Genomic DNA, 22,692 nt, shown 5'->3' on the forward strand with positions numbered 1-22,692 from the left:
CATGTCTTGCCAATCAAGATAGAAGACAGAAGGAAATTTAGGTGGAGAAATTCTGGTTTCCATTAAACCCCATTCCAATATGTCTCAGGATCAGGAGGCGTCCCAGAGATGAATCACCGTTGATCACAAAGCGATGGCATATATTAGCAATATTGTAATCATATATAATAATTGACATCTAATTGCGCCAGAAGAGTGCTCATAGATATGATGATTGCCGTCAGAATATATAGACAGTCATTTATTGAAATAGGCATAAACTAGAAAAGCAGTAACACAAGTCTTTTTTGGCACAAACATTAATCAATTAAAAATGTTGTCAAAGGCACTGAAAACCTTAAAAGTGAGTTTCCACCCTTAAACATCATTTCTATTTTTTAAAGATGCCCAAATTAATAAATTCTAATTTTATACAATAATTCTTCTGTCCTCTTTTATTAAAACTGCTTAAAAAAATATTTGTGCTCCAAAGCAAAAAGAGCTTCCATTGCTTAAACTGATCTGCCAAAAATAAAGCTGCTGTGGAATTCATCTGCCCCATGTCTATGCAGAAAATCAGATCTGATCAATATAAACATATAAAGAATGTTGTACCTAAATACAATGTAATGTGGTCATTTTAACATGGACAACCCCTGCTCAATCCCTTATAATATAAGTCCTATACATGCCTCTGATTCTGGTGGCATTCCAGCAGTGTCGGCGCTAGCTTTCCCGAGGATCATGTATTGTTAGGTCACTTGATTCCTGCATCCAATCAGCGCTGGCTTTACTCTCCTCTCATACGGACAAATCATATACATCAGAAGGAAGTGAGATCTGCTGCCGATACTGTTGGAACGCCGCCGCCGCCACCAGAGGCGAGTATACTGTAGGTGTTATTGTTTTAAAAAGGGAAAACAGACTGAAAAGGAGTTGTCCAAGTAGAGGACAACCCCTTTCATTCTTGTCTTTTGGGGGATTATAGTCAGCAAATAGATTTACCAGATAATATGGTTTTAGGACAACCGGGCTGATCCGTTCCTCCATTTGGGTAGAAATCAATATGTCCTAAACTCTCCCGATAACCTAGAGCTGTAAAAGAGAAAAAGGAAAAAAATGTGACAGATTATTATTACATGCATAATACAGGATTATGGAGCACGGGGCCAAACAGTTGGCCCAATTCCGTTGCTTCAGCTATATAAATCAAGTCCATGTAAAGTATTAATGTAGTGTGAACACTGAATCAGATTAACATCAATATGAAGTGACAAATCACTCCTGAAATAACCTCTAAAATGTACACTACATGGACAAAACTATTGAGACACTTCTCTCAATCATCAATTTCTGTTTTTTCACTCACTCCTTCATGACATTCTAAACCACTCTCTGATTATCAGGACGGTCCTGTAATAATAGGAGTAACAAGTCATGACATTACTTTCCTCCTAAATATTTTCCCATCACCTGTGAGTGATATTATCGCAAAGTGGCACCGTGGCTCAGTGGTTAGCACTGCAACCTTGCAGCGCTGGAGTTGTGGGTTCAAATCCCACCAAGGACAACATCTGTAAGGAGTTTGTATGATCTCCCTGTGTTTGTGTGGGTTTCCTCCGGGTTCTCTGCTTTCCTCCCATGTTCCAATGACATACTGATAGGGATTCCCAATAATGTCTTGTAAATGGCGCTATATAAATTAGTAATATAAATAAATAAAGTGGAAGTAACCGCAGCAACTCAGCCACGGAGTGGAGACCCCGAAACATTACAGAGAGGCATCACTGGGTACGGAAATATTAATGCTTCAACATTATTATTATTTATTTATATAGCACCATTGATTCCATGGTGCTGTACATGAGAAGGGGTTACATAAAAATTACAGATATCACTTACAGTAAACAAACTAACAATAACCGACTGATACAGAGGGTAGAGGACCCTGTCCTTTTGGGCTTTGTTTCTATAGGATGGTGGGGAAGGAGACAGTAGGTTGGGGGGTTGCAGTAGTTCCGGTGTTGGTTGAGGCGATATCTCCTTTAGTGGTGAGGAAGTAGCGGAGTCATTGCAGGCTGTAAGCTTTCCTGAAGAGGTGGGTTTTCAGGTCCCGTCTGAAGGATCCGAATGTGGTTGATAGTCGGACGTGTTAGGGCAAAGAATTCCAGAGGATGGGGGATATTCAGGAGAAGTCTTGGAGGCGGCTGGGTGAGGAGCGAATAAGTGTGGAGGAGAGAAGGAGGTCTTGGGAGGACCGGAGATTACGTGAGGGAAGGTATCGGGAGATTAGTTCAGAGATATATAGATGGCCTTGTAGGTCAGTATTAGTAATTTTAATTGGATACGCTGACGGAATAGGAGTGAAGAGATTTGCAGAGGGGAAAAGTGGAGGAGTAGCGAAGAGAGAGATGAATTATTCAGGCAGCAGAGTTAAGGATGGACTGGAGAGGTGCGAGGGTGTTAGCAGGGAGGCCACAGAAAAGGATGTTGCAGTAGTCGAGGCGGGAGATCATGAGGGCATGCACAAGCATTTTAGCAGATTGAGGGTTGAGGAAAGAATGGATTCTGGAGATATTTTTGAGCTGGAGGTGACAGGAGGTAGTGAGAGCTTGGATGTGCGGTTTGAAGGACAGGGCAGAGTCAAGGATTATTCTGAGGCAGCAGACTTCTGGTACGGGGGAAAGCGTGATGTCGTTAATTGTGATAGATAGGTCAGGTAAAAAAGATCTGTGAGATGAGGGAAAGATGAGTTCAGATTTGTCCACATTGAGTTTGAGGAAGCGAGAGGAGAAGAAAGAGGATATGGCTGATAGACACTCCGGGATTCTGGACAGCAGAGAGGTGACGTCTGGGCCAGAGAGGTAGATCTGAGTGTCATCAGCATAAAGGTGGTACTGGATCCATGGGACTTTATGAGTTGCCCCAGGCCAAGTGTATAGATTGAGAAGAGTAGGGGTCCTAGAACAGAGTCTTAGGGGACTCCAACAGAGAGAGGGTGGGATAAGGAGGTAGTGTGGAAGTGGGAGAAGCTGAATGTGCAGTTGGAAAGGTATGAGGAGATCCAGGATAGGGAGAGGTCTTTGATGCCAAAGTAGGAGAGGATCTGTAGTAGGATGCAATAGTCAAATGTGTCGAAAACAGAGCACAGGTCTAAAAGCAGGAGTATAGAGTATAGTCCGTTCGATTTGTCTGTAAGTAGGTCATTAGCAATTTTGGTCAGAGCTGTCTCAGTGGAGTGATGGGGGTGGAAACCAGATTGTAGATTGTCAAAGAGCAAGTTAGATGAGAAGTGGGAGGAAAGTTCAGCGTGGACATGCAGCTCCAGGAGTTTGTAAGCAAATGGGAGCAGCGATATTGGGCGATAGCTGGACATAGTGGTTGGGGCGAGGGTTGGCTTTTTAAGGATAGGCATGATTTTGGCATGTTTGAAAGCAGAAGGGAAGGTACCGGAAGTTAGTGATAGGTTGAAGAGGTGGGTTAGGAATGAATAATAGTGGTGGTGATGTTGAGGAGGAGGTGGGATGGGATATGGTCGAGTGGACAGGTTATGAGGTGCGATTTGGAGAGGAGACAATTAAGCGCCCCTTCAGTGATGTTGGAGAGGGAGGTTAGGGCATTGGTCTGGTATACAAAGGGGTTGTGGTGGTTGAACAATGAAGACTTGCCTTGTTTGGTCGATCTTATTTTTGAAGTGTGTGGCAAAGTCCTCAGCAGAGATGAGGGAGGTTGGAGGGGGCAGTGGTGGACGGAGGAGGGAGTTAAAAGTTTTGAATAACTGTTTGGGGTTGTAGGATATGGAAAATACAAGGGTTGTGAAGTAGGCTTGTTTAGCAGAGGTGAGGGAAGATTTGAAAGCGAGTGTTGCCTGTTTGAATGCAGTGAAGTCGTCTTGCAAATTTGTTTTCTTCCAACGCCACTCTGCAACCCTGGACAATTGCTGGAGCTTTTTAGTGGTGTTATTGTGCCAGGGTTGTCTGTTGGTATGTCGCACTCTGCCATGAACGAGAGGGGCAATCGTGTCAATAGCTGAAGCGAGAGTGGCATTGTAGGAAGCAGTAGCACTGTCTGTGTCGTGGAGTGAGGATATGGATGCCATTGGTAGAATAGAGTCAGAGAGCGTGTGGGTGTCTAGGTGTCATGTCGGACACTGTTCGCACCAGGGTGTCCGGCAGACAGCGGTAATACCCCATCCTACCACATGGTTCTCAGCGGCGCTGGTTGGTCTTCTCATCCGGCTTGGATTGGGTTAACCAGGTTGTCATTCTGGCTGAGGGCTTAGCCACGCCCTCTGTCTTTAAATTGCCCTGTGTGACTATGGGCGTCGCCGACTATAGCTCTTGCCTTGTGCTAAGCGATACCGGTCTGGAGTGGTGGTCTAAGGAGCATACGGTTGCTGGTGTAGTATATTCCATTGTTGCCATTTTGCCTCCCTGTGTTGTATTATTTGGTTGCCCTTGCACATTACTGTATTCCCCTGTGTGTACGCGGTGTGGTGCGTTTCCTTTATCCCTGTCCATACGTATCTGTGGGGTCTGGTGTTTGGTTTCCTCACTGGGTGGAGGGTGGTGGGTTCAGCTTAGGGCTGGACAGGAGACAAGGACAGGGTGGAGGCACAGGCAGGCACACCTTCAGTGTAAACAATGGGTTGAGGGACAGACAGGGTTTCCCCTAGTCTGAGGGACTCCGCAGGGGCCCCGGGGTTTCAGCCTAAAGTTACCTAGGTGTTGTGAGTTCATTTTTCCCTTCACCGTTGAGGTCTGATGAACTCCCTCCTCTGGTGAAGGAAGGTAGTGAGGCTGATTACCAAACACCTGGGCAGCAAGATGATGACTGGGTGGCTGGAATTGAGGACTGGATATAAGGCAGCCGACGCCCTTCTGCCTTGCTAGTGATCCTGCTGGATTCTTGGAGACCAGTCTGATTCCTGCGTCTCAAAGCTAAGTTTTTCTGCTCTGCTTTGTACACTTCAGTTTTGTTTTGCCTTGTTTTTTGGGAGTTCTGCCATCCCCGGCCGGGGGTGAGCTGAATTCCATTTTTGTCTCTGATCTGTTGATTTTTTGCTCTGTCTTCAGAATATACCTGAGTGCTGATATAGTCTTTTGAAGCCTAGCGACTTCAGGGCCTGTTTTTCCTATCAGTCGGTTGGCACATTTTGGATAGGGTTTTTGCGGATGGCAGACAGCGGCTTTCCTATCCTGTCCTATTTAGTTAACTTGAGCCCCATCGTTTGCTCAACCTATCTTTCTATGTGTTAGTGTTTTCATCTTGCTTCACCGTCATTATATGTTGGGGACTGCCTATTGCTTTTGGGTCTGCTCTGGGGCAGTTTAGTTTTTCCCCTTTCTGTCTTTAGGCTATGTAGTTCTCCGGCTGTGATCGAGGGGTCTAGGGCACCGTAGGAACCCCCCACGGCTACTGCTTGTTGTTGTGGATAGGTTCAGGGGTCTGCAATCCGATAGCTGCCAACCTCTCTGGTTTTTCTGGACTTAGCTAGTATTTTGTTTTTTCCTCCTTCGGTGACTCATCATAACAGAATCACCAGCCATACCGCAGATCCTAGGGTACTCAATAGCAGGAGAGAATTGTAAAAAAAAAAAAAAAAGTGTGTCAGAATTTTTTTTTCTTTTTTTGTGCATATTTTTTCCTCTATATCTCTGAGGCCGTAGGGGGAATTTTTCTCTCAATTGAGATGAAGCAATTGTCTGATCATGTGGAGCAGCTCGCTGCTGAAGTGCGGGGAATTTCCGCCTATCTTGCTCATTCACATGCTGCTGAACCAAAGATCCCTACTCCTGATGTGTTTTTTGGGGATCGGTCTAAATTCTTGAATTTCAAGAATAATTGCAAATTATTTTTTGCCTTGAAGCCTAACTCGTCGGGGAGCTCGGCGCAGCAGGTTAAAATTGTCATCTCTTTGCTGCGCGGCGATCCCCAGGATTGGGCGTTTTCTTTGAAACCTGATGATCCTATTCTGAATAATGTGAATGAATTTTTTCAAGCCTTGGGGTTGTTGTATGATGAACCTAATGCTATTGATCAGGCTGAAAAGACCCTGTTGGCATTAAGCCAGGGTCGGGATTCGGCAGAGTTGTACTGTCAAAAATTCCGAAAGTGGGCGGTCCTTACTACCTGGAATGATTGTGCCTTGGCAGCCCTCTTTCGGAAGGGTTTGTCAGAAACTGTAAAAGATACTATGGTGGGATTTCCTGTTCCCTCTGGTCTGGACGATTCTATGTCATTAGCCATTCAGGTGGATCGGCGTTGACGTGAACGCAAAACTACACAAGAGATCTTGCCACCTGTTGAACAAATGTCTGAACCTATGCAATGTAATAGAGTTTTGTCTAGGGCGCAACGTAAGGAGTTCAGAAGGCGTAATAAGCTGTGTTTTTTTGTGGAGATGCCTCGCATATTATTTCTGTCTGCCCTAAACGAGAGAAACGTTGTGCACACATGTTTTCTGTGGGTGGTGTTCAACCTAAGTTTCTTCTGGCAATTACTCTGATCTGCTCCCTGTCCACATTTTCCGCCAAGGCTTTTGTGGATTCGGGAGCAGCTCTGAACCTGATGGACTTGGATTTTGCTAAACGTTGTGGATTTCCTATGACACCTCTGCGGACGCCTATCCCTTTGAGGGGTATTGATGCTACTCCTTTGGCAAAGAATAAACCTCAGTTTTGGACCCAGGTGGTAATGCGGGTCGCCCAAGACCATCAAGAAAATTGCAGATTTTTGGTGTTGCATAATTTGCATGATACCATTGTTCTGGGGTTTCCCTGGTTGCAAATCCATAATCCAGTTCTGGATTGGAAATCTTTGTCTGTGGTGAGTTGGGGTTGTTGGTGTGCCCTTAGTGATGCTCCTGTTTTCTCCACCTCTCCCCAGTCACATGATGTTCCTGACTATTTGGCTGACTTTTATGATGTATTTAGTGAGAATGAGTCTACGTCTTTGCCTCCTCATAGGAGTTATGACTGTGCAATTGAGCTGAACCCGGGGTGTAAATTCCCCAAGGGTCGGCTTTTCAATTTATCTGTACCCGAGCATGAGGCTATGCGATCCTATATTAAGGAGTCGTTGGAGAAGGGTCATATTAGACCATCCTCTTCACCCTTAGGTGCTGGGTTTTTTTTCGTGGCTAAAAAGGATGGTTCATTAAGGCCTTGTATTGATTATCGTTCCCTCAACAAAATTACTGTTAACCCCTTCACTACCAAGGGTGGTTTGCACGTTAACTACCGGGCCAATTTTTACAATTCTGACCACTGTCCCTTTATGAGGTCATAACTCTGGAACGCTTCAACGGATCTAGGCGGTTCTGACATTGTTTTCTCGTGACATATTGTACTTCACTTTAGTGATAAAATTTCTTCGCTATAACTTGCGTTTATTTATGAAAAAAACAGAAATATGGCGAAAATTTAGAATATTTTGCGATTTTCAAAGTTTTAATTTTTATTACCTTAAACCAGAGAGTTACATGACAGAAAATAGTTAATAAATAACATTTCCCACATGTCTACTTTACATCAGCACAAATTTGGAAACAACATTTTTTTTTGTTAGGAAGTTATAAGGGTTAAAAGTTGACCAGCGATTTCTCATTTTTACAACAAAATTTACAAAACCATTTTTTTTAGGGACCACCTCACATTTGAAGTCACTTTGAGGGGTCTATATGGCAGAAAATACCCAAAAGTGACACCATTCTAAAAACTGAACCCCTCAAGCTACTCAAAACTACATTCTAGAAGATTATTTACCATTCAAGTGCTTCACAGGAGCAGAAGCAACATGGAAGGAAAAAAATAACATTTAACTTTTTAGTCACAAAAATGATCTGTTAGCAACAATTTTTTAATTTTCCCAAGGGTAACAGGAGAAATTGGACCCCAAAAGTTGTTGTCCAATTTGTCCTGAGTACGCTGATACCCTATATGTGGGGGGGGACCACTGTTTGGGCGCACGGCAGGGCTCGGAAGAGAAGCAGCGCCGTTTGACTTTTTCAACCTAAAATTGGTTGGAATTGAGATTGGACGCCATGTTGCATTTGACGAGCCCCCAATGTGCCCAAACAGTGGAAACCCCCAACAACTGACCCCATTTTGGAAACTAGACCCCCTAAGGAACTTATCTAGATGTGTGGCGAGCACCTTGAACCCCCTGGGGCTTCACAGGAGTTTATAACGCCCGGGCGTGAAAATAAAAAATCATATTTTTTCCACAAACATGATCGTTTAGTCCCCAATTTTTTATTTTCCCAAAGGTAGCAGGAGAAATTGGACCCCAAAAGTTGTTGTCCAATTTGTCCTGAGTACGCTGATACTCTATATGTGGGGGGGACCACTGTTTGGGCGCACGGCAGGGCTCGGAAGGGAAGCAGCGCCGCTTGACTTTTTCAACCTAAAATTGGCTGGAATTGAGATTGGACACCATGTTGCGTTTGACGAGCCCCCAATGTGCCCAAACAGTGGAAACCCCCCACAAGTGACCCCATTTTGGAAACTAGACCCCCTAAGGAACTTATCTAGATGTGTGGTGAGCACCTTGAACCCCCTGGGGCTTCACAGGAGTTTATAATGCCCGGGCGTGAAAATAAAAAATCATATTTTTTCCACAAACATGATCGTTTAGTCCCCAATTTTTTATTTTCCCAAAGGTAGCAGGAGAAATTGGACCCCAAAAGTTGTTGTCCAATTTGTCCTGAGTACGCTGATACTCTATATGTGGGGGGGACCACTGTTTGGGCGCACGGCAGGGCTCGGAAGGGAAGCAGCGCCGCTTGACTTTTTCAACCTAAAATTGGCTGGAATTGAGATTGGACGCCATGTTGCGTTTGACGAGCCCCTAATGTGCCCAAACAGTGGAAACCCCCCACAAGTGACCCCATTTTGGAAACTAGACCCCCTAAGGAACTTATCTAGATGTGTGGTGAGCACCTTGAACCCCCTGGGGCTTCACAGGAGTTTATAACGCCCGGGCGTGAAAATAGAAAATCATATTTTTTCCACAAACATGATCGTTTAGTCCCCAATTTTTTATTTTCCCAAAGGTAGCAGGAGAAATTGGACCCCAAAAGTTGTTGTCCAATTTGTCCTGAGTACGCTGATACTCTATATGTGGGGGGGACCACTGTTTGGGCGCACGGCAGGGCTCGGAAGGGAAGCAGCGCCGCTTGACTTTTTCAACCTAAAATTGGCTGGAATTGAGATTGGATGCCATGTTGCGTTTGACGAGCCCCTAATGTGCCCAAACAGTGGAAACCCCCCACAAGTGACCCCATTTTGGAAACTAGACCCCCTAAGGAACTTATCTAGATGTGTGGTGAGCACCTTGAACCCCCTGGGGCTTCACAGGAGTTTATAACGCCCGGGCGTGAAAATAAAAAATCATATTTTTTCCACAAACATGATCGTTTAGTCCCCAATTTTTTATTTTCCCAAAGGTAGCAGGAGAAATTGGACCCCAAAAGTTGTTGTCCAATTTGTCCTGAGTATGCTGATACTCTATATGTGGGGGGGACCACTGTTTGGGCGCACGGCAGGGCTCGGAAGGGAAGCAGCGCCGCTTGACTTTTTCAACCTAAAATTGGCTGGAATTGAGATTGGACGCCATGTTGCGTTTGACGAGCCCCTAATGTGCCCAAACAGTGGAAACCCCCCACAAGTGACCCCATTTTGGAAACTAGACCCCCTAAGGAACTTATCTAGATGTGTGGTGAGCACCTTGAACCCCCAGGGGCTTCACAGGAGTTTATAACGCCCGGGCGTGAAAATAAAAAATCATATTTTTTCCACAAACATGATCGTTTAGTCCCCAATTTTTTATTTTCCCAAAGGTAGCAGGAGAAATTGGACCCCAAAAGTTGTTGTCCAATTTGTTCTGAGTACGCTGATACTCTATATGTGGGGGGGACCACTGTTTGGGCGCACGGCAGGGCTCGGAAGGGAAGCAGCGCCGCTTGACTTTTTCAACCTAAAATTGGCTGGAATTGAGATTGGACGCCATGTTGCGTTTGACGAGCCCCTAATGTGCCCAAACAGTGGAATCCCCCACAAGTGACCCCATTTTGGAAACTAGACCCCCTAAGGAACTTATCTAGATGTGTGGTGAGCACCTTGAACCCCCTGGGGCTTCACAGGAGTTTATAACGCCCGGGCGTGAAAATAAAAAATCATATTTTTTCCACAAACATGATCGTTTAGTCCCCAATTTTTTATTTTCCCAAAGGTAGCAGGAGAAATTGGACCCCAAAAGTTGTTGTCCAATTTGTCCTGAGTACGCTGATACTCTATATGTGGGGGGGACCACTGTTTGGGCGCACGGCAGGGCTCGGAAGGGAAGCAGCGCCGCTTGACTTTTTCAACCTAAAATTGGCTGGAATTGAGATTGGACGCCATGTTGCGTTTGACGAGCCCCTAATGTGCCCAAACAGTGGAATCCCCCACAAGTGACCCCATTTTGGAAACTAGACCCCCTAAGGAACTTATCTAGATGTGTGGTGAGCACCTTGAACCCCCTGGGGCTTCACAGGAGTTTATAACGCCCGGGCGTGAAAATAAAAAATCATATTTTTTCCACAAACATGATCGTTTAGTCCCCAATTTTTTATTTTCCCAAAGGTAGCAGGAGAAATTGGACCCCAAAAGTTGTTGTCCAATTTGTCCTGAGTACGCTGATACTCTATATGTGGGGGGGACCACTGTTTGGGCGCACGGCAGGGCTCGGAAGGGAAGCAGCGCCGCTTGACTTTTTCAACCTAAAATTGGCTGGAATTGAGATTGGACGCCATGTTGCGTTTGACGAGCCCCCAATGTGCCAAACAGTGTAAACCCCCCACAAGTGACCCCATTTTGGAAACTAGACCCCCTAAGGAACTTATCTAGATGTGTGGTGAGCACCTTGAACCCCCTAGGGCTTTACAGGAGTTTATAACGCCCGGGCGTGAAAATAAAAAATCATATTTTTTCCACAAACATGATCGTTTAGTCCCCAATTTTTTATTTTCCCAAAGGTAGAAGGAGAAATTGGACGTCAAAAGTTGTTGTCCAATTTGTCCTGAGTACGCTGATACTCTGTATGTGGGGGGGACCACTGATTGGGCGCACGGCAGGGCTCGGAAGGGAAGCAGCGCCGCTTGACTTTTTCAACCTAAAATTGGCTGGAATTGAGATTGGACGCCATGTTGCGTTTGACGAGCCCCCAATGTGCTCAAACAGTGGAAACCCCCCACAAGTGACCCCATTTTGGAAACTAGACCCCCTAAGGAACTTAACTAGATATGTGGTGAGAACTTTGAACCCCCAAGTGTTTCACTAAAGTTTATACTGCCCAGGCGTGAAAATAATAAATCCTATTTTGTGCCCACAAAAATGATCGTTTAGTCCCCAATTTTTAATTTTCCCAAGCGTAACAGGAGAAATTGGACCCCAAAAGTTGTTGTCCAATTTGTCCTGAGTACGCTGGTGCCCCATATGTGGGGGAAAACTACTGTTTGGGCACACGTCGGTGCTCAGAAGGGAAGAAGTGACGCTTTGGAATGCAGACTTTGATGGAATGGTCTGCGGGCGTCATGTTCCGTTTGCAGAGCCCCTGATGTGGTTAAACAGTAGAAACCCCCCACAAGTGACCCCATTTTGGAAACTAGACCCCCTAAGGAACTTATCTAGATATGTGGTGAGAACTTTGAACCCCCAAGTGTTTCACTAAAGTTTATACTGCCCAGGCGTGAAAATAAAAAATCCTATTTTGTGCCCACAAAAATGATCGTTTAGTCCCCAATTTTCAATTTTCCCAAGCGTAAGAGGAGAAATTGGACCCCAAAAGTTGTTTTCCAATTTGTCCTGAGTACGCTGGTGCCCCATATGTGGGGGAAAACTACTGTTTGGGCACACGTCGGGGCTCAGAAGGGAAGAAGTGACGCTTTGGAATGCAGACTTTGATGGAATGGTCTGCGGGCGTCATGTTCCGTTTGCAGAGCCCCTGATGTGGTTAAACAGTAGAAACCCCCCACAAGTGACCCCATTTTGGAAACTAGACCCCCTAAGGAACTTATCTAGATATGTGGTGAGAACTTTGAACCCCCAAGTGTTTCACTAAAGTTTATACTGCCCAGGCGTGAAAATAAAAAATCCTATTTTGTGCCCACAAAAATGATCGTTTAGTCCCCAATTTTCAATTTTCCCAAGCGTAAGAGGAGAAATTGGACCCCAAAAGTTGTTTTCCAATTTGTCCTGAGTACGCTGGTGCCCCATATGTGGGGGAAAACTACTGTTTGGGCACACGTCGGGGCTCAGAAGGGAAGAAGTGACGCTTTGGAATGCAGACTTTGATGGAATGGTCTGCGGGCGTCATGTTCCGTTTGCAGAGCCCCTGATGTGGTTAAACAGTAGAAACCCCCCACAAGTGACCCCATTTTGGAAACTAGACCCCCTAAGGAACTTATCTAGATATGTGGTGAGAACTTTGAACCCCCAAGTGTTTCACTAAAGTTTATACTGCCCAGGCGTGAAAATAAAAAATCCTATTTTGTGCCCACAAAAATGATCGTTTAGTCCCCAATTTTCAATTTTCCCAAGCGTAAGAGGAGAAATTGGACCCCAAAAGTTGTTGTCCAATTTGTCCTGAGTACGCTGGTACCCCATATGTGGGAAAAAACTGTTTAGGCACACGGCAGGGTCGGAAGGGAGTGACGTTTTGAAATGCAGACTTAGATGGAATGGTCTGTGGGCGTCATTTTCCATTTGCAGAGCCCCTGATGTGCCTAAACAGTAAAAAAAACCCACAAGTGACATTGATTTGGAAACTAGACCCCCAAGGAACTTATCTAGATGTGCCCCAACTAATCTAATGTTTCCGGTAACGAAATTTAGTAGTGCATTGAGGTGTGGTACAATTTGAAGCAATCCTTCATACACAGGCCAGGTTTTTCGGGGCAGGTGTCGCATTGATAAATGGTGTCCTTGCGTATTCCGTTTTTGTAACACACTCGGCACCTTTTTTGCGATTTACCTCTTTTTCCAGTTTGCGGGACCTCCCCCGGGAAATGCTGACCTGGTACAATACGAGCACCTTCAGTTCCGGAAGTTCTGGGGCCCGCTCCTTCCAGAGTGCCAAACATCAGGGCCTTAACCACTACCTCCTGAAACTGAAGGTACGACGTATCGCTGGGGCATGCACATTGTGACAATAGGAATGCGTTGAGCATTGCCAATTGGACGATGTGCACGACCAGCTTTTTGTACCACGCCTTGGCCTTTCTCAAAGCATTGTACGGTTGGAGGTATTGATCGGAGCGATCAACGCCCCCCATGTTTTTATTGTACCCCAGCACACATTCAGGTTTGCTGACCTGTGCCGAGGTACCCCGTACAGTGCTGAGGGCGCTGCCATCACCGTGTATGGTGGTCAAGAGAAAGACATCCCTCTTGTCCTTGTACTTGACCACCAGCAGGTGGTCGCTACATTGGGCCCTGCTCTCACCTTTTCGGAGCATCTGCCCAAGTAGCGTCTTCGGGAGGCCTCTCTGATTTTTGCGGACAGTACCGCAAGCTGCGGTACCTCGCGCAAAGAGGGCTTTGTAGAGTGGGACACTGGTATAAAAGTTATCAGTGTAGAGGTGATAACCTTTATCCAGCAGTGGGTGCACCAAATCCCACACAATTTTCCCACTCACTCCCAGGTCAGGAGGACACTCAGGGGGTTCAATCCTGGTGTCCTTTCCTTCGTACACTCTAAACCTGTGGGTGTACCCTGAGGTACTCTCACACAGCTTATAGAGTTTGATTCCGTACCTGGCCCTCTTACTGGGCAGGTATTGACGGAATCCGAGCCTGCCCTTAAAATGGACCAAGGACTCGTCCACGCAGATGTTCCTTTGGAGCACGTACACTTCAGCAAACTTTTTGTTGAAGTGTTCGATGACCGGCCGAACTTTGAACAGACGGTCAAAGTTGGGGTCATCTCGTGCGAGACACTGTGCATTATCGTTATAATGCAGAAACTTGAGGATGGCCTGAAAACGCGCCCGGGCCATGACCATTCGGAATACTGGAGTGTTGTATAAAATATCAACACTCCAATATTGCGAAATTTCAGGCTTCTTCAGGATACCCATGTGGAGGACCAGGCCCCAAAACTTCGTCATTTCAACTGCGTCCACAGGAGACCAGTTAGTATAGGATGAAAGCGGGTTTTGCTCCAAAAATTGCCGAGCGTACAAATTAGTTTGCTCCACCATGTGGTTAACAAAATCCTCAGAGAAAAAGACTTTGAAAAAGTCAATTTCTGTGAGGCCGGTGGTGTCAAACTTGATTCCTGATTCTGCCACAAAATCAGGAATCAGTGGCTCGTAATTTTCGGGGGGCGAGGTCCACACAGGGTCTGCTGAATCAGCTGCGGGCATGGTGGGCGCTGCCTCATCTTCTGTCCTGGAGCGTCTGCGTGGCGGTTCCGCAGGACCCGAGGAGGAAGATGAGGAGGGGGAAGAGGAAGAAGAAGAGGATGAAGAATCCGAAAAATAAAGAAAAGTCGGATCGTCATCCTCGCTATCAGTGTCGGAGGCAAGGTAAGAATATGCCTCCTCCATTGAATAGCGCTGTTGGGAGGAACGTGATGGGCGGGACATTTTTTTGTGTAAATATGGTGCTTGGGTGTACTTTATTTATAACTGTGTATGTGGTGGGGGGCTAGTGATTGGTGCACACTATCCTGTAAGAAAAAGCTAAAAGGAAATGTGGAAAAAAAAGTCTAAAACAGCAGGACCTAGATATGGTAAGTGAACGGCGTCACTTACCAAAATTCAGTGGCTGCTGGATGTGTGCACAGGGGTGGCTCAAAGGGGGGGGGAGGTGAAAAAGAAAAATGGAAAACAGTCGGCACGAACTTTTATAAGTGAATTGCGTCACTTATCAAAATTCAGCGGCTGCTAAATGTGCACACGGAAACGGCACAAAGGGGGGTAAAAAGAGGGGGCTGGGAGGATTGGGGTGGATGAATAGAGATCGGACAGGGATCAACAGTTAGGGTTGTAGTTACGTGGCACAAAAAGGGGAGAAAAAAATTTAAAACGGCAGGCAGGTGGCGCAAAAGTGGGGTGGAGGGGGGTGGGGGATGGGGGGATTGGGGTGGATGAAGAGAGATTGGGCAGGGGTCAGTTAGGGTTGTTGTTAGGTGGCACAAGGGGGGGAGAAAAAAATGAAAAACGGGATGTGTGTGCGAAGGAAAAAAGGCGAGCACGAGTGTTGATCGGTGAACTGCGTCACCGATCAACGCTCGGTGGCTGCGCACGGAGGTGGCGCAAAAGTGGGGTGGAGGGGGGTAAAAATAGGGGGAAGGGGGATGGGGGATTGGGGTGGATGAAGAAAGATTGGGCAGGGGTCAGTTAGGGTTGTAGTTAGGTGGCACAAGGGGGGGAGAAAAAAATGAAAAACGGGATGTGTGTGCGGAGTAAAAAAAAGCGAGCACAAGTGTTGATCGGTGAACTGCGTCACCGATCAACGCTTGGCGGCTGCACACGGAGGCGGGCCAAAAGGGGGGGTGGAGGGGGTAAAAGGGGGGTGAGGGGGGGTAAAAGGGGGGTGAGGGGGGTAAAAGGGGGGACGGGGGAATGAAGATAGGTGGGGGGGTGAAGATAGATTGGGCAGGGGATCAGGGATCAATTAGCACTTACAGTTGTAGTTTTCTTTCTTCTTCTTCTTTCTTCTGCAGGGATTGTGATGCTACAAGCTGTGGCACCACAATACCCAGCACAGGAGCTCTTGCTGCGTCCGACCTCTCTGCAGGAATCCTCAGCTAGAGTGAGGACCCCTGCAGACAGGTTAGACAGGTCAGAGGCAGGTCAGGGGGCAGGTCACAGAGCGGTCACTTCGCTGCTGTGACCTGTCATTGGTGGGATCGAATGATTACATCGATCCCACCAATCCCTGATCTGCCTGGTGACCATGGTAACTGCCTAGGATCGGAGCTCACAGCTCCGATTCCTAGGCAGGTCATGGCCAGGTCATCAGCAGGGCACAGAGCGGTCACATGGTGACCGCAGCTGTGCCCTGTGGCTGGCGCGATCGCCGATCTAATCGATCGCGCCAACCACTTCCTGCAGGCCCTACTGGGCCTGTCCTAGGCTCTGGCCTAGGATCGGTGCTATTACAGCACCGATCCGGGCCGGTACCGGCAGGGCACAGCGGCGATATTGCGCCGCTGTGCGCTGCGATTGGCGCGATCGATTAGATCGGCGATCGCGCCAATCTGGGGGCTTTTCTCCGGTGCCTGGCGTTGCCAGGCACCGGTCCTAGGATCGAGTACATCGGTACTCGATCCTAGCCTAGATTCCTGTTGTTTCAGCCAATCTGATTGGCTGAAACAAAGAGAGTTGCTGTGATTGGTTGTTCTGAATTGAACAGCCAATCACAGCTCAGAGAGGGGCGGGCCAGGGCGGAGACTGCCCGGGATGCCGAGGCCATCTATCCTGAGGTAAGATGGCATCGGCATTTTAATGCGATCACCGCGACTTAAGTCGCGATGTCGCATTAAAGGGCATGACGTAATATTCCGTCCATGGTAATTAGGTCCATGGTCACATGGACGGAATATTACGTCAATTGTAGGTAAGGGGTTAAATATCAGTATCCGTTACCCCTGATTTCTGATCTATTCTCCAGAGTTAAAGGTGCTTGCTGGTTTACCAAGCTTGACCTCAGGGGGCGTATAATCTTATTCGCATTAAGCATGGGGATGAATAGAAGACGGCGTTTAATACTCCGGAGGGACATTTTGAGTACCTGGTGATGCCTTTTGGGCTCATTAATGCCCCTTCTGTCTTCCAGTGCTTCATGAACGATATATTCCGAGACTTTGTGGATAAATTTTTGATTATCTATCTGGATGATATTTTGATCTTCTCCAAGAATTGGGACTCTCATGTGGAACATGTTCGGACTGTGTTCCGGATTTTGAGGGAGAATTCCCTGTATGTCAAGGGATCGAAATGCCTTTTTGGGGTACAGAGGATTTCATTTTTGGGATTTATTTTGTCTCCGTCAACTATTGAAATGGACCCGGCCAAGGTACAGGCCATTTATGATTGGGTTCAGCCCACCTCTTTGAAGGCCCTCCAGAAGTTTTTGGGTTTTGCTAATTTTTATCGGAAATTTATAGCTAATTTTTCTGGTATTGCCAAGCCATTGACTGATTTGACTAGGAAGGGTGCTGATGTGCTGAATTGGTCTCCGGAGGCTGTTTCTTCCTTTCAGGAGCTGAAGCGAAGATTCACTTCTGCTCCGGTTTTGCGGCAACCTGATGTCTCACTCCCGTTTCAGGTGGAGGTGGACGCTTCTGAGATTGGTGCAGGAGCGGTGTTGTCCCAAAAAGATCCTGTGACATCTAAAATGAATCCTTGTGCTTTCTTTTCCCGAAATTTCTCCCCATCCGAACGTAACTATGATGTGGGGAATCGGGAACTGTTGGCCATGAAATGGGCATTTGAGGAGTGGAGACATTGGTTGGAGGGAGCCAAACACCAAGTCGTGGTCCTTACTGACCACAAGAATTTAATTTACCTGGAGTCGGCCAAGCGCTTGAATCCTAGACAGGCTAGGTGGGCCTTGTTTTTCACACGTTTTGATTTTGTGGTCTCTTTTCTTCCGGGCACTAAGAATGTCAAGGCAGACACCCTCTCTAGGAGTTTCCTTGCTGATTCTCCTGTTGTGACTAAGCCTGCTACCATCTTAGGCGAGGGGGTAGTTCTTTCTGCCATCTCGCCCGATTTGAGATGTGCTCTGGAAGAGTTTCAGGAGGACAAACCTGAGCGTTGTCCCAGTGGAAAGTTGTATGTTCCTGACCAGTGGAGGAAGAGAGTGATGTCTGAAGTTCATTGCTCTGCATTGGCTGGTCATCCAGGTATTTTTGGCACTAGAGATCTGGTGAGTCGGTCTTTTTGGTGGCCCGCCTTGTCTCATGATGTCAGGAATTTTGTGAAGTCCTGTGGGACTTGCTCCCGGTCTAAACCTTGTTCTCGCTCTAGTGGCTTGTTGATGCCTTTGCCGGTGCCCAGGAGGCCATGGACCCATATTTCAATGGATTTTATCTCTGATATGCCTGTCTCTCAGAGAATGACTGTTATTTGGGTGATTTGTGATAGATTCTCTAAGATGGTCCATCTTGTACCACTCCCTAAGTTGCCATCTTCCTCTGAGTTGGTGCCCTTGTTTTTGCAACAGGTGGTTTGCTTGCACGGGATTCCTGAGAACATTGTATCTGACAGAGGAGTTCAGTTTGTGTCTAGATTTTGGAGGACTTTCTGTTCCAAGCTGGGAATTCAGTTGTCCTTCTCCTCTGCGTTTCACCTTCAGACCAATGGGCAGACGGAGAGAACAAACCAGACTTTGGAGTCGTATTTGAGATGTTTTATTTCTGCCGATCAGGATGATTGGGTTTCATTTTTGCCCTTGGCCGAATTTGCTTTAAATAATAGAGCTAGTTCTGCCACTTTGATGTCACCTTTTCTTTGTAACTTTGGGTTTCACCCTCGATTTTCTTCAGGGCAGGTGGAGCCTTCTGCTTGCCAAGGTGTTGACACTGTGGTGGAGAGAATGCACCAGATCTGGGACCAAGTAGTGGATAAGTTGTCTCTCTCCCAGGAAAATGCCCAGCGGTTTTCCAACCGGCGTAGGACCGTTGGTCCTCAGTTTAAGGTGGGTGATATGGTTTGGTTGTCATCAAAAAATATCGCTATGAAGGTGGCTTCTCCTAAGTTTAAGCCTAGATTTATTGGACCTTACAAGATTTTGGAGATTATTAATCCGGTCTCTTTTCGGTTGGCTCTTCCTGTCACATTTAAAATTCATAATGTGTTTCATAAGTCCTTGTTGAAGAGGTTTGTTGAACCAGTAGTTCCTGTGGTGGCACCTCCTGACCCTGTATTGGTTGAAGGTAACATGGAATATGAGGTAGAGAAGATACTGGATTCCCGTCTGGCTAGACGGAGACTCCAGTATTTGGTTAAGTGGAAGGGTTATGGTCAGGAGGATAATTCCTGGGTCTCTGCCTCTGATATTCATGCCGAAAGATTGGTGCGTGCCTTTCATCGGGCTCACCCGGATCGCCCTGGTGGCATGGATGAGGGTTCGGTGACCCCTCCTCAAGGGGGAGGTACTGTTGTGAGTTCATTTTTCCCTTCACCATTGAGGTCTGATGAACTCCCTCCTCTGGTGAAGGAAGGTAGTGAGGCTGATTACCAAACACCTGGGCAGCTAGATGATGACTGGGTGGCTGGAATTGAGGACTGGATATAAGGCAGCCGACACCCTTCTGCCTTGCTGGTGATCCTGCTGGATTCTTGGAGACCAGTTTGATTCCTGCGTCTCAAAGCTAAGTTTTTCTGCTCTGCTTTGTACACTTCAGTTTTGTTTTGCCTTGTTTTTTGGGAGTTCTGCCATCCCCGGCCGGGGGTGAGCTGAATTCCATTTTTGTCTCTGATCTGTTGATCTTTTGCTCTGTCTTCAGAATATACCTGAGTGCTGATATAGTCTTTTGAAGCCTAGCGACTTCAGGGCCTGTTTTTCCTGTCAGTCGGTTGGCACATTTTGGATAGGGTTTTTGCGGATGGCAGACAGCAGCTTTCCTATCCTGTCCTATTTAGTTAGCTTGGGCCCCATCATTTGCTCAACCTATCTTTCTATCTGTGTTAGTGTTTTCATCTTGCTTCACCGTCATTATATGTTGGGGACTGCCTATTGCTTTGGGGTCTGCTCTGGGGCAGTTTAGTTTTTCCCCTTTCTGTCTTTAGGCTATGTAGTTCTCCGGCTGTGATCGAGGGGTCTAGGGCACCGTAGAAACCCCCCACGGCTACTGCTAGTTGTTGTGGATAGGTTCAGGGGTCTGCAATCCAATAGCTGCCAACCTCTCTGGTTTTTCTGGACTTAGCTAGTATTTTGTTTTTTCCTCCTTCGGTGACTCATCATAACACCTAGGCTTCCCATGACATTAGGTGCGCAAGGTTTCTGCGAGGATGCACATGGTGCTGGACATGGGTGACAGGAGAGGAGGACATGGATGAGAAAGTGAATAGATGGTGGTCGGATAGAGAGAGAGGGGAGGTGGTGAAGTAGATAGAGAGCAGAGGCAGGTGAAGACCAGATCTAATGTATGTCCGTCTGTGTGGGTGGCTGAGGAAGACCACTGAGTAAGTCCAAAAGATGAAGTAAGGCACAGGAGTTTGGAGGCTGCTGACTGAAGGGTATCAGTGGGGATGTTGAAGTCACCCATGATGATAGTGGGGATGTCAGTGGAAAGAAAGTGAAGAAGCCAGATAGAGAATTGGTCAATGAAGGCAGTGGTCGGGCCTGGAGGTCGGTATATCACAGCCACTTGGAGGTTGGAGGGATAGTAGATACGGACAAAGTGGACTTCAAAAGAGGGGAGGATAAGGGAGGGAAGAGGTGGGATTGGGTTAAAGGTGCAGTTAGAGGAAAGGAGTAGACCCACTCCTCCACCGTGTCTGCTGCCAGGGCAAGGAGTGTGGGTGAAGTGGAGGCCACCATAACACAGCGCAGCATGGGAGGCGGTGTCAGCCATGTTTCTGTAAGGCCGAGGAAGGCAAGATTGTGAGAGAGACATGAGACATTTTGGGCAAATTTAGCTTCCACATTTACAGAAAAAGTTTGAGGAAGTCTCTTTCTTTTTCACAGGATTGTCCCCAGTGCCCAAGGTCCTTAAAGAGATGGTTGGGTGAGTTTAGTGTGTGTCAACCCAATCCAACACCTTTAGGAAGAATTAGGATGGAGATTGTGAGAGGAGCCTCTCCTCCAACATCAATATCTGACCTCACAAATGCTCTTCTGGATGAATGGGCAAAAATTCTCAAAGACGCCTCTAAAATATTCTAGAAATCCTTCACATAAAAGCAGAAGTAGTTATAGCTGGAAAGGGGCCAATCCCATATTAATGTCTATGGATGTAGAATGAGAGGTGAAAAAAGCTCCTGTAGGAGATATATGTAGGCATCCAATACTTGTGTCCATATAGAGCATATGTTATATTCTAAAATTATGCAAAAACTTATATTGTAGGCATGTTGAATTGTGTATTAGAACAGTGCTCTCCAGTAATTACAATACTACACCTGTTAGCATGCCATGGTAACCCCAGGTTTCAAGGGCATGCTGTGATTTGTAGTTTTGCAATAACTCTAGAGTCAAAGGTGGAAGGCTAACGTATTGTGGCGATATCACATTTAATCATCCACATATTTTATTCTTATATTTAAGCCCATTCAAGTGTATATGGACGTCAGAAGAATAAGTAGTCAGAGAATTAAGGCAAGTGTAAGTAAATTACCGACTAACATAAATCGCTTTCTGTGAGTGCAGTCAATAAATTACATTTTTGCCGTCTCATTGACTTCTATTCTCTTGAAATTCTTAAGAAACTGTCTCTGTCTTATCTAAAGCATTTAGTTCTGGAAATCACAGGTTGTATATTTTCTCTTCCAGCTAATGGTGTGACAGAACAGAAAATAAAAAATGATATATTGCTTGCAAAGCCGCAACAAATTTTTCAATTACTGACTTAAGAAGTAGCTAAAAAGAACTTAAGATGGTCGGCGTAAACAGTCTTGATTGGCATCTTCATGTTTTTTGCATACTTTATGAAAGCAGTTCTGATATAGAAGATATTTGTGTTATTGAAATACTTCCAAATTTTTGCTAAAATAACTTACTGCACGGAGAGAATTTATTGCATGTAAAGCAACATAATTACAGCACAACTCAAAGAAGTGAAAATAAGTTCAAGGCACCGCCGATATAATGAATTACTGCTTTATAGTGGAGCACCTACTGTATACAGCTTGAGGAAACACTGAATATTGTTGTTTTTGCTTCTGCACATAACAATAAAGCAGTGACTCATCATATTGGTGGTGCCTTCGAGTCTAGGTGTTTTAATTCCTTGGGTGAACTAAGGAACCCCATACACAATAGATTGCTGTCAGCCAAGCGATGGGTTTGCTGATAGCCATGTCTGTGGACTGTCATGCTGGCGACTCGCACAGTTTGTAAGTGCTGTCCTACTCACTGCATGCACCGCTCTGCTCCTCTCAGTGTCAGACCATCTCATTGACCTGCCTCATGCAAGAATTTCAGCACTGCTACATCCTCCTGTTGCTGGGGACTCTCTATCCAGCTATAGTGAGGTACGGCTAGACTCTGCAGGAATTTAAAACAACTGTGTTCTGCAGAGTTTTGCCTATCCGCTGCCAGAAATAGATATGTTAGGCAGCTCCTCCCTCCACACCTTGCCTGAGCTTAGGTCCTAGATGCAGTTCATAACTAGTTCCCTGTCATGATGCATTATTGTTTTGACGCTCCTTTTACCGACCCGGCTTGTTCTCACGTTTGATCTGATCTCTCTGCTCCTGAACCCAGCTTTTTTTTTTGAGCCGGTACTGCCCATCCCAAGACTGTCTGACCACGTCTCTGTCTTCGCCTCCTATGCTTCGTATTTGTACCTTTGACCTGCCAGTCAGCTGGTGCAGTTCCGGGGACAGCCCTAGAGTGGTACCTGGTGACTATCCTAACAGCCCAAGCCTTTCCTCACCATGAGAGGCTCTGGTGAAGACCAGGTAGTCACTTAGTTATACCACTCCAGGGTAAGCTTGGCCAGTGGCGCAGTGGAACCACATCCATCGGCGTCAAACCAACTCTTCCATACACA

The 22,692-nt window shown here is 46.3% G+C and overlaps 1 protein-coding gene across 1 annotated transcript in view; it reads right to left on the bottom strand.

The window, feature by feature from the left end:
- Nucleotides 1–22,692, bottom strand: part of LIPI (lipase I) — a 106,056-nt gene that overhangs the window by 25,654 nt on the left and 57,710 nt on the right. The window contains exon 5 of the mRNA XM_073584465.1: nt 985–1,074. Within this exon, the coding sequence (XP_073440566.1) occupies nt 985–1,074 (90 nt within the window). The remainder of the gene's footprint in view (nt 1–984; nt 1,075–22,692) is intronic.

The sequence above is a fragment of the Dendrobates tinctorius genome, unplaced genomic scaffold, assembly GCF_039654945.1.
Source record: "Dendrobates tinctorius isolate UK_male_01 unplaced genomic scaffold, ASM3965494v1 ptg000084l, whole genome shotgun sequence".
NCBI classification, from domain to species: Eukaryota; Metazoa; Chordata; class Amphibia; order Anura; family Dendrobatidae; genus Dendrobates; species Dendrobates tinctorius.